At 34.9% G+C, this 12,438-nt stretch overlaps 2 protein-coding genes and 1 long non-coding RNA gene across 4 annotated transcripts in view; 1 reads left to right on the top strand and 2 right to left on the bottom strand.

Moving 5' to 3' along the window:
• The window catches only part of LOC126773458 (uncharacterized), a 417,434-nt gene extending 414,244 nt beyond the window's left edge, over positions 1-3,190 (bottom strand). The window contains exon 1 of the long non-coding RNA XR_007669736.1: positions 3,158-3,190. This is a non-coding gene — a long non-coding RNA (uncharacterized LOC126773458). The remainder of the gene's footprint in view (positions 1-3,157) is intronic.
• The window catches only part of LOC126773400 (WD repeat-containing protein 61-like), a 146,834-nt gene continuing 134,670 nt past the window's right edge, over positions 275-12,438 (top strand). The window contains exons 1-7 of one of the 2 annotated variants that reach the window (XM_050494342.1): positions 275-417; positions 504-592; positions 963-1,111; positions 1,613-1,848; positions 2,401-2,588; positions 3,511-3,679; positions 4,642-4,774. In XM_050494342.1, coding sequence (XP_050350299.1) covers positions 400-417; positions 504-592; positions 963-1,111; positions 1,613-1,848; positions 2,401-2,588; positions 3,511-3,679; positions 4,642-4,752 — 960 coding nt within the window. In that variant the 5' untranslated portion in view covers positions 275-399 and the 3' untranslated portion in view covers positions 4,753-4,774. Of the gene's footprint in view, positions 418-503; positions 593-962; positions 1,112-1,612; positions 1,849-2,400; positions 2,589-3,510; positions 3,680-4,641; positions 4,818-12,438 lie in introns of those variants that run through there. The other variant, XM_050494341.1, reaches the window with a different exon arrangement.
• LOC126773440 (cuticle protein 8-like) lies at positions 9,257-9,989 on the bottom strand. Its single transcript, XM_050494396.1, has 2 exons — positions 9,978-9,989; positions 9,257-9,817 (listed from the first exon to the last, which is right to left on the bottom strand). Exons 1-2 carry the CDS (start codon positions 9,987-9,989, stop codon positions 9,257-9,259), a joined length of 573 nt encoding a protein of 190 aa, XP_050350353.1.

Below are 12,438 nucleotides of genomic sequence, written 5' to 3'. Positions count from 1 at the left end.
AAGTAAACATTTAACACACAGTTTTGGCCCATACGCTAGGCAAAACAAATATGAAGTAACTTTTAATATTGTTACGTTCAAGTTAGATCCAAAGTCCATAATTTTAAAAGTTTTGTTCTGTGGTTTTTCTTATTCTCAAAAAGTGTTTGCAGTCCATTTATACAGAAACATAAATCTTGGATTTATTATTTTTATGGTATTATCGTCGACATTGATGTGCTTATCTGTAGTCTGCGACACTACATCAATGTCAAAATCAGCTGTGGGTGTTGAGCTTTGCGGCTGTCATTGTCAAAACTATTGGATTTATGGAATTATTTGTTTACCTTTATATTATTTAGTTCACCGGGTAAATAACGTATTAAATCAATCTTATATTAAATATTCTATAGGGGAATAATGCCAGCAGCAGGTGTTGTAAGTATAACTAATCAGTATAGTGAATATAGTCTTTCCTTATGTTATTAAAGAAAATGTAAAATAAATAGTATTTTCACTTTTAGTATTCACTTTTAAATAAGAGGGAAAATGCACACGATGACCCCATTTATTGCTGTTTCTTCACGAGCATTAGGACGAACGACGATACCAAGTGCGTAATAAGCTCAGTTATAATTACGGAAATATTTTGTCTATGAGCAACATTTATTAAAATTTTCGATATATTTATATTTACCTTACCGTTGCTCGAGTTTCTCTTTAACTCTTACTCTAACTCGAACAACTTTTATAAAACTTTTATCCAACTTATTATCATGTTGATCAAAGTTATGAACGTGCTCAGCAAAAATGAAAATATTGAGTTGGTTATGTGGTGGTGAGAATGGATAAAATACGCCTTAAAACTGAAAAGGCTCAAGGCACTAAATCATTAACTATGAATATATGTACTTATGAATGAATGAAATGAAAATTCATATTTAAATTCCATTGATTACATTGCATATGTAATTATTTTATAGTTATCCCTCAGAAGAATACTTAGTGACAGGAGGGCTTGACAGTCTAGTGAAAGTATGGCATTTCCAGAAAAATAAGATAGATTTACTTCACACTCTAGCAGGCCACTGTATGGCTGTTGTGTCTGTTGCTGTAAGTCCCAATGGCCAGAGTAAGTAGTACTTTATTACCTTTAATTAGCTTCAGATATAATTCATTTATAATATTGACTTTAAAACAATTATATTAAACAAAAGTGTAACTTTTTTTTTATATTATAGGTAGGTGGACGAGCATATGGGCCACCTGATGGTAAGTGGTCACCAACGCTCATAGACATTGGCATTGTAAGAAATGTTAATCATCCCTTACATCGCCAATGCGTTATCAACTAGTGCCTGTAATTATATTGGCTGACTCACCCTTCAAACCTGAACACAACAATACCAAGTACTGCTGTTTTACGGTAGAATATCTGATGATCGTGCGGTACCAAACGAGCTTACAAAAAGCCTTAACTAAACCAGTTATTTATAAAGCCCAATAGTTTACCTCTTTTTGTTTTGAAGTTGACTTGATAGAGTAGCTACAAATTTAACTGTTAATTAACGATTTTTGATACATTATTTTGAATAGGTAAAATTATTAATAAGGATTTTTTTTCTCTTATTAGTAATAGCGTCAGCGTCATTAGACTCAACATTAATGATTTGGGAACTGACAACCGGAAACAAGATCAATGCAATAAAAACAAATGCAACAGATGTTTGGAAAGTGTCATTTTCACCAGACGGTACACATGTTGTGTCTGGCAGTCAAAACGGCAAGCTTAATGTTTATAATATTGTCACGAACACAGTAGAGAAAGTCTTGGATTCAAGAGGGAAATTCGCACTGTCTGTGGCCTGGGTAAGAATGAACACCACTTGACCAAAAGCAGATGCTTCAAAATATGGAATTTCAATCTGTCTAAATATACATTTTATGATAGGGTTAGGCAGACAAGTAAATGGGCCATCTGATAGTAAGTAATCACCACTACCGACAGACTTTAGCACTGTAAGAAATATTAATCACTCCATAATTTGCCAACATTGGGAACTAAGATATTATATCCCTTGTGCAAACCAGAACACAGCTGTATTTTCAGACAGAATACATTCCTGTCATTAAGTCAACTGTCTATTTTTTATTATTATAGCACCACTTCGTTGTCCATTTGTCTGTCTATCTAGAGATTTTATATTAAATAGTTTGAGCAATATCGAGATATGGCCATAGCAAAGCAGAGAGCAATAAAAATAGTTCTATGAAAATCAAACTAAATCTACCATTGTCTTAACATTTTTGGCTGAAATAATCTTAAAATATAAATGAAATTGAATGACAGCCTTTTATTGAATTAAACTTAATTTATATTTATCTACGTAATTATATTATATGTTTAATTATATATTATAGAGTAGTGATGGTAAAAGTATAGCAAGTGGTTCCGTGGATGGAAACGTATATGTTTTCGACGTGTCTCAAGGGAAGCTGTCGCACACATTGAATGCGCACGCGCAGACCGTCAGAAGCATAGATTTCTCGCCCAATTCCAAGCTGTTGGTAACTGGCTCCAATGATGGATTTGTCAAAGTTTTTGATGTGTGAGTAAAATTTAATACACCAGACCATACATAACACCACATAGGTTTTAATAAATTTGTATGTTTAATTCTTTTCCCAATCCTTACTAACATTATAAATGCGAAAGTGAGTTTGTTTGTTTGTTACGCTTTCATGCTAAACTACTCAACAATTTTTAATTTTTACTATTGATTATTATAATTTATTTAAAAGAAAAGTATTTGTATATATACTCTCGTTGTATTTAATTTTTTATGTACAGTTCGCACCTGTATGAGAATTGGGTAAGCGAGAAAACTCTTTAAGCGAGAGTAATTGCCCGGTTCCGTCATTTTTTTTTTTTATAAAATAGGAAGACGGACGAGCATATGGGCCACCTGATGGTAAGTGGTCACCAACGCCCTTAGACATTGGCATTGTAAGAAATGTCAACCATCGCTTACATAGCCAATGCGCCACCAACCTTGGGAACTAAGATTTTATGTCCCTTGTGCCTGTAATTACACTGGTTCACTCACCCTTTAAACCGGAACACAACAATATCAAGTATTGCTGTTTTGCGGTAGAATATCTGATGAGTGGGTGGTACCTACCCAGACGAGCTTGCACAAAGCTCTACCACCAGTAAACCATTTTTAGATTCTAAAACATCTATGTATGAGAAGCCTCTGTAAGAGAGAGTCGTGATCCTCAGATATTTGTCCGTGGACCTCTATAATAATATATATCTATTTGCTGTATCATTTATTTATCCTCTATGAGCTATGACTGATGATTGCCATTTCTGTACTTCTACAAGCTGGAAACTTGGGCAAGTAAGAAACCTCCGCAAGTGAGAGAGAGATTTCGGTCCCTTGAACTTTCGCTTATCCTGTTTCGTCTGTATATTATTTCTAAACTTAACATTACAGTTTTATGAAAACATGAATTTGTTTGTCGCAGTGCGAATGAAAACCATCAGGGCAGTTTGAAACTGAATACGTGGGTTTTAAGCGTTTGTTTCTCTGGAGACGGCTCGCGGGTCGCCGTTGCGACGGCCGACGGTCGCGTGACCATCGCCCTGGTGAAGGAGCTAAAAGTTTTACAGACATTCCAGGAACACAACGAAACAGTGAGTTTTATTTTTTGAACAATTGTTAACTAAATTGTATATGAAGTGGTTTTTCTAATGTTATGCCTGGGTATTTGGTGCAATGGTGTGACATAGATGGTGTATATGTTTGATACTGGACGGTAAATTGGACACGACCGGAAAGAGTATAGGTGCAGAACCAAAGGCTTTAAGTGATTTTTGAGGCACGGAGTAAGCAGTCTATTTAAGACTCCAGGACGAGCCGGTTGGCGTGGTTGATGGATGCTTGCCTTTCACGTCGAAGGTTTTGGGTATTTGTGTGCATGAACATGTCTGTTTGTCCTGAGTATGGGTATAATTATCTATATAAGTATGTGTTTACAAAAGAAAAGTAGTATATGTAGTATATCAGTTGTCTGGTTTCCATAACACAAGATCTGTACAAGCTTAATTTGGGATCAGATGGTCGTGTGTGAAAAATGTCCCAGGATAATATTATTAATATCAATCATCATCTTTATTTATTTGACTCGTGATTTGAACCCAGGACCTCGAGATTGGTAGCCTTATAAACTAACCATTAGATTAACGAGTCAGTCACTAGTCAGTGTCTTTATGTAGTATACCAGAGAACTATATTTATAAGTGGGTGATAAACTCACTTGTGGATACTCATTCTATAAACGGCAACGCACCTGCAAGCCCTCCGGTGTTGCAGGTGTCCACAAACTGTGATCACTTTCCATCAGGTGAGACCCAAACCGGTTTGCCCCCACTTAAAAAAGCTATGCATACAATGTTTATTACAGTAATTAATAGCAATATATTAATATAATACATAATGAAAATTATATAAAGATATTATAAAGCCTTGCCTTGACACTCGACAAGGCTTTATATGTAGCAAGACATTAATATATATTAATTAATTACAAATAGAGTACATACATCTATATTTATTTTATTTTAATTTTTTTAATAACCTTCCGCTCTTGTTCCAGGTATGTGATCTCAAGTTCAACGCAAGCGGTAATAAATTATTCTCAGTGTCGAAAGACAGGTCGATAAATATTTATGAATGTCCAATTCCAACTAAGAATGATAAAAAGTAATGTATTTATGATATATGATTTTGTAATAAAAAACGATCTAATATAACATTTATTATCTGTGACAACTTCATTGCTTATTATTTTATAATCCTATATAACACCAAAATGAAATAGGCAACCCACTCACACTAGGAATGGAATTAATTGTACATTTTAGGTTATATTTTTATTCAATTTGATTTTTAGTCGTTAATTATAATTTTAGAACAACCTACGAGTAAAAATTTCAAAAACCACATTCATACAAGTCGATCTTTGTCCATCAACTTTTAAATCGAAAACTATTTATAACATTAGTTTTGAAGCAACTAAAAATCTTTTAAAGAATTTTCTTCAAAAAAGTAATCTCAGATGTTGAGACTCGCTTGGATGTTTTTAACAAGTAATAACAATAAAATTACAACAGTGTTAAATATTTGCAATAATATAGAAAATAACACAAAATTGCATAAACACGATAACTGTATATAAACTAAATAAATAATAAAATATTAATAAATTTAATAACTCCAAATTGTTTTTGGGGTTAAATATTCGTTTCTATAAGAAAAGATATTAAAAATTTTTTTTTTTTTTTATATGCCCCGGGATGGCAAATGACTCCACTCCACCTGATGGTAAGTGGTAGTAGAGTCCAAACGCATATATATTGTTTTTAAGATGCAAATTCGTGTACTCTTGTAGTCGGGTAAAATACAATCGGGTGTGCGTTGCCGATAATAGCCGAGATGGCCCTGTGGTATAGCCGAGATGGCCCTGTGGTAAGAACGCGTGAATCTTAACCGATGATCGTGGGTTCAAACCCGGGCAAGCACCACTGAATTTTCATGTGCTTAATTTGTGATTATAATTCATCTCGTGCTTTACGGTGAAGGAAAACATCGTGAGGAAACCTGCATGTGTCTAATTTCACTGAAATTCTGCCACATGTGAATTCTACCAACCCGCATTGGAGCAGCGTGGTGGAATAAGCTCCAAAACCTTCTCCTCAAAAAGAGGAGAGGAGGCCTTTAGCCCAGCAGTGGGACATTCACAGGCTGTTACGGTACGGTGTGCGTTGAGTTCCATATAGGACATATACATCTAAATATGTGCGTAATTTAAGAACAGAGTAACTACTCAGTTTCTTGCCGGTTGTTGTCTGTAGAATTCACATTTCGAAAGGGTGGTAGCTTAATATTTGATTTTTTTTTATCATAATGATTCCAATACATTTGGATAAAGAATATCTTGATTTAGCTTTGTTGATTACATTTTATTATAATGTTTGGTTGAATCGAAAATGATATTGCATTATCTGTTAATTTATTACTACTTTCGTATACCGCGTGTACGGTATAACTTAGCTGCCTCGTTGGCACTTGTTGCTTGGCTATATATCGGTAGATCCCGAGTTCCTGGGTTCACACCCCAGGTTGGGCCAGTAAAAAGTTATTGAGAACTTCTGTCGAAGATTCTCAGCACCAGCCCGGAGTCTCTAAGTTGGAAATGTTTACACTCCCGTACCTTGGAAAGCACATAAAGCCGTTGGTCCGATCGTGTCAGATCGGATTATGAGAGTGAGGGTAAAGAGTGAATCTGTGTTCGCATAATATATTTGTGCACTACAATGTCCTGTGCAGTTGACTAATCTCTCTTGAGATGGTCCAAATTGACCAGAAAATTGTACCAAAAATAATAATTAATGTTAATATGAATTAACTATGAAGTTATAAATAAAACATCTCACTATATAAAACTACTGTTTAAAATATTATTCCAATCATCCAAAGGCCGCAGGATCAAATAGTTATGTCACAAGCGGACTGAGTTGCAGATTACGTTCTAGGGAGTATTGATTTCGTGTGTACAAAGCCAGAAAACCGCCCCCGCTAAGCCGTAGGGTTTCTTGATTAATTTTTAGCGGTAAGAGGATTTCATCCATAATAGATGTTATTCGAACGTAATCTGAAGATAGTGTCGGAAAAGATTTATATATAAGGTATTAGGATTAGGATTTGTTTCGTATTGCAGTTTACAATATTTATCAATGCGAAATTAGGTTTGTTTGTTTGTTACGCTTTCACGTGTTAACTACTCAAACAATGATTATTAAATCTTACGTTAAAGAGTACGTTTTTAGCTTCTTCCACTAAATTTGATCACTATACTTGTAAATGTGACATAAACAGGTTTTCTAAAGTTTTCCTTCGTCGTTGAACGCTAGATAAATCTAAACAAATTAGTTAAGTACATGAAAATTCAGTGGTACTTGCTTAGGTTTGAATCCGCAATCATCGGTAAAATTTACATGTTGTAACCACTGAACTTAACAATATTTAAATGATAATATTTATTACATAGGTACTAGCTTATGGTGTCCTCGACGGCGTAGATTTTAGTTTATTTCTGAGCCCTGTACCCAACTCCCGTTATCAAAGCGTTTTTAAGTCTTATCATAAACTTTTTTAACAGAAAAGTTTAATCGAAATCGGCTTACACTACTGATGCAATGTAAAAAATTGCTTGAGTTTTTAACTAAGTAGTATATAAAAGATAATTGATAATTACCTACACTTATTCTTGTTTCTTTTTCATTAAAAATGGATATCGCTATAAATATATTAAATATTATAAATAACATTCACGCAAGTGATCCATTTTAAATAACCTTGCCGACGGCATCGCGGGCTGTAAATAATTGAGAAATACTGTAGGTCGTTTTTTATAATTTCTTTTCGGTAGAATTACATTCCGATTCGATCGATTTAAATTTATTTCAATAATGTAACATGACGATTCAAAAGTATTTTTATGAATCAACTTGAATAAAGAATATTTTGATTTTTGTTTTGAATATTTGGATTGTATTTATTATGAGCAATGTTCGCTCAGTGTTTTTTACTCTTATTTTCATTTTTTTTAATTGATAATATTAATGGCTCAACAATAGCTGCCTAGAAATTAAGCACATGAAAATTCAGAGGTGCTTGCCCGGGTTCGAACCCACGTTCATCGGTTAAGATTCACGCGTTCGTACCACTGGCGTTCTGTTTATAATTCATCTCGTGCTTTTCGGTGAAGGAAAACATCGTGAGGAAACCTGCATGTGTCTAATTTTAAACCCGCATTGGAGCAGCGTGGTGGAATAAGCTCCAAACCTTCTCCTCAAATAGGGAGAGGAGGCCTTAGCCCAGCAGTGGGACATTTACATTCTGTTACTTTTAATAGCTGCCTATATTATTGTTGCTAATATCTACTTACGTATTAATTGACACTTAAGTTAACTGACATAGACCTTACTCACGCGTAGCTTATGGCGGACTGACAATCTAATTAAAAATCTAAATAAAAAACAAAGTAGAAAAAGGTATATGAAATGTTTTGTCTTTACCTATACAGATATCCGAGTCAATAGTTCGATTGTGGTCGCAGTTGGTGTTACGAAGCAAGAATTCCGTTTTATCAAATGTAACATACAAATATAATGGAGGCATTTATCGAAAATATTTACATCGGTAGCAAGTGAATCGGTATCGGCTTAATTTGTGGGGAATTATGCGGCGAAGCCCGCCGGGAAATCAACTTTACATTCAATTTGCCGCCGCGGCACAGATAAAAACCAATCTCTTCATTTTTACCTGCCGTCATGAAGAGAACGCGCGGTCCGCGTGGGGTATTGATTCCGATTTATTTTAAAATTGTATGTTTAACTAAGAAGATTACTTCCATAAATCTATACTATTTTTAATTGATATTTACAGTTATAGACGCCTTATTAATCGTAACGAGACACGGAAAATCTTTAATTCCTTGTTAATACCTTTATATTAGATTTTATATAATATTTTTTTATATTTATATAACTTTAAATTTCAGTCACAGTAAAAACACGTTTCTGGGATAATTCCGGCTCGTTAAGAGTCGCTCTAAGATACAATCACACTTGAATTGTTGAATTAATTTGTCATAAAGGTAGGTAATATGTCCGTGAATCTCGACTACTGATGGCTTATCGGTGTTAGTTGACAAGCTGTATTGTCCAAGTCGGCCAAGCGGAGGTATCGTTGTCGTAATCACGGCCGCCGGCAGCTCGATTCAATGAGATGAAATCACTATGCGGCTCTATGAATAATTCAGGTGCGGTCCACCCGCGCCCAACCTCCCCATATGACTCCCCACGGTGAGCTGGTCGCTGACAAAGTTGACGTCATATGTATTCTATGTATCACGGTTTGTAGTTTATGTATATTTGTCTGAATAATAAATTTGGTTTATAACAGTTTTAAAGCTTTCATACACTTTCATGTACGTTGCGTTGAATCTAAAAATATACATAAGACACAAATATATTGTTGTAAGCTGTTTTGAAATACATGCGTACATGTTAATTTGTATACTGAACATATTTATAGGACATTTTCTTTGAAGAAAAACAACAGAGTAAATCTTAAACAAACAATTTATTTGTAACTATTCATATCATATCAATAAATAATTAAACATTAACGAGGATCAGTTTGGTTTAATGGTGGTAGGAGATGACGGGGGATGAGAAACTGACTTGGGTAAGAGGTGCAGAGTAGGCAACCTTCGCGACGGGAGCGGCGTAGGCAACGGGGGAAGAGTAAGCAACCTTGGCTACGGGAGCAGAGTAGGCAACAGGAGAAGAGTAGGCAAACTTGGCTACGGGAGCAGCATATGCGACGGGGGCAGAATAGGCTACCTTGGTGATGGGTGCAGAGTACGCGACTTTAGCGGGAGCGGCGTACGCGATCTTGGCAGGAGCAGGAGCGGGAATGGGTTGTCCTTCGTAACGCACGTTGGCGTTGAATCCATTCTCCTTGTCAGCGGTGTACTCGACAATGCGGTGCACGCCGTCGGGTTGCACCAGAGAGTAGGAGCCGTGCACGGCGTCTCCGGCGCGGGACTCCTGTTGCTGTTTTACGTCACCACTGTGCTCATCATGCACGGAGTACTGGAATTCGTAGTGAGCAGGGGCTTCTTGTTCGGCGTATGCGATTTTGGCAACGGGGACCAAAGGCAGGGCTGAGGCAGCCACAGCCAGAGCAAGGACGATGACGAACTAAAACAATTATTTATTTAAATTAAACTAGTGTAAGGTTGATAGATCTATAAATGTAATCTACATTCGTTCGATCTTTATGAAAATAGTAAATATATATATATATATATATATATATATATATATATATATATATATAGCGACTTTGTTGGTGACTTACCTTAGCGACCATTGTTACTATTGCGATTGTACAAATTTGAATGTGTCTCTCTGTGACCGGCATATGTTTTTATACCATTTAACCATGGTGACATATCAGTGGCCCCAGGCTATAGAGCATACATTAATTAATAAGTTACAATTGCGAGGCGAGGTCAAGGTTGAACTTTTAAGCGCAATTTACGAGAGTAGCTCCGCATGATATGTACCTACTTGACTACATGAATGCCTTGGTCAGCTCGCGCGTGACGTAGTGCGACACAATTAATCCAAAATGAAAACCTGCTGCATACTTCGAACTCTTGGCACCAATAGCTTTAAAAAATTAGCATAACAATCAAAAGTACATTTAGGAATTAATCACAAGTTATATTTTTTGTATAATAAATTGTTTAATAAAATGCTTTAAGAGGAATTTAAGTTGTCTAGTTCCAATATTTATTACATTATATTACATTTGATTCGTGATAAAGTTTCATGTAGTGTTCAACATTTGGAGTTGTTATTAAAATTATTTTGAGTATATTTAATTAATTACTTAAAGGCCAGTCGCGTCAGGACGGCTAATCCATAGAGATTTTGAGTTTAATCGCAAAAGATATTTTATAATTGAAAACTGTTTATCTTATGACTCTTTTGATAAAATCATTCTAAGTTTTCTACCTTACATAAACCTGAAACTGGCCCTTTAAACATACAATTCTTAATAGCCTAAAAGTCTCTATGTCATGAAGGAGTATATTCCTCCCATAACGAAAATGGTCTTATTTCCTGAAACAAGTATTACCGTTTAAGATAAATTATTGTCAGAATATTTGAGCAAATAAAATTATTATTATTTTTTTATAGAATAGGAAAGCGGACGAGCATATGGACCACCTGATGGTAAGTGGTTACTAAAGTTCATAGACATTGGCATTGTAAGAAATGTTAAACATCGCTTACATCACCAATGCGCCACCAACCTTGGGAACTAAGATGTTATGACCCTAGTGCCTGTCATTACACGGGCTCACTCACCCTTCAAACTGGAACACAGCAACACCAAGCACTGCTGTTTTGTGGTAGAATATCTGATGAGTGGGTGATACCTACCCAGACGAGCTTGCACAAAGCTCTACCAACAGTACTATTTACTCGTATAATTATCATTGACCATGGTAGTTTTTAACAACAGAAGTTTTAGGTGGGCAGATGGGCAAATGTGGTGAACAGTTAACAGTGGTCGTTAACTGTTCACCACCGACCATAGATGTTCGAGATGAAAGAAATATTAATCATTCTTTACATTACCATTGCGCAATCAACCTTGGGAACAAAGATGTTATGACCCTTGTGCTTATAGTTACACTGGCTCACTCATCCTTCAAACCGGAACGCAACAATATTAAGTATTGCTGTTAAGCGGTAGAATATCTGATGATTGGGTCGTACCTACCAAAACGGGCTTGCATAAAGCCTTGTCACCTAGGGAACATTCCCTAGGTGACAAGGCTTTATGCAATTTAGGTATATTTACTTACATAAGTAAATATACCTAAATTTAAGTATTTCAATTATTTTCAACTACTAGTATTTACTTTAATACTTTTATTGTACATCACACCACAAAGAGAAAAATACAAAACATGTATATTGCCTAAATAAATGTACAATTATGGCGACCTTATCGCTACACAGCGATCTCTTCAGATAGGATATGGTGTAAGTGGTGGTATGAATAAAATTATATTAATATTTAATTAAAATAAAACCAATTATTAAATGTAAATATAAAATACACATATTATACATACATATATAATATAAAACAATTTATATATGTAATATAAAATACACATACTATACATATATCCATAAATAAATTATATTATCAGTACATACAAAATTATAAGTATATGATATAAATACATACTATATACAGCAACAACGAATAAAACGATAAATCCTCAAACATAACAAAAAAGAAAAAAGAAAAGCAGATGGCTAATACAAGAAATACTGAAATAAAAGAAATTATTGTTGATAAGGCATTTGAGACAAAAAGTGATCTTTCACAATTTTTTTAAAAATATTTATAGATTTGGCCTCCCGAATATTTACAGGAAGATCGTTCCAGAGTTTAATAGCCTGAATTGTAAAAGAATTATTATAAAATGATGATTTATGTTCGGGCACCTTTAAAATCCATCTCTTCACAGAACGAACGACTTCTCCAGGATTTCCTAAAAATAAAAATTTCTCCTTCAAATAAGGGGGAGTGTAAGGGTGAAACAACACGCAGTACAGGATAGACAGGATTTACTATTCAAAAAAAATTAATATTTCTTCTTAATCTTCTAATTAAACGTACACCTTGTTTTAGGAGTGAGTATGACTTAGCCCAAGTGCATACCGTTGCCCTATTACGTCGGATATATCATATTTTAACTCTTATTTATTAAATCCATCTAAATTATGTT

This window comes from Nymphalis io, chromosome 14 (genome assembly GCF_905147045.1).
Source record: "Nymphalis io chromosome 14, ilAglIoxx1.1, whole genome shotgun sequence".
Classification (NCBI taxonomy): Eukaryota; Metazoa; Arthropoda; class Insecta; order Lepidoptera; family Nymphalidae; genus Nymphalis; species Nymphalis io.
Note: the sequence above shows the minus strand (reverse complement) of the source record. Positions and strands in the feature narration are given on the sequence as shown.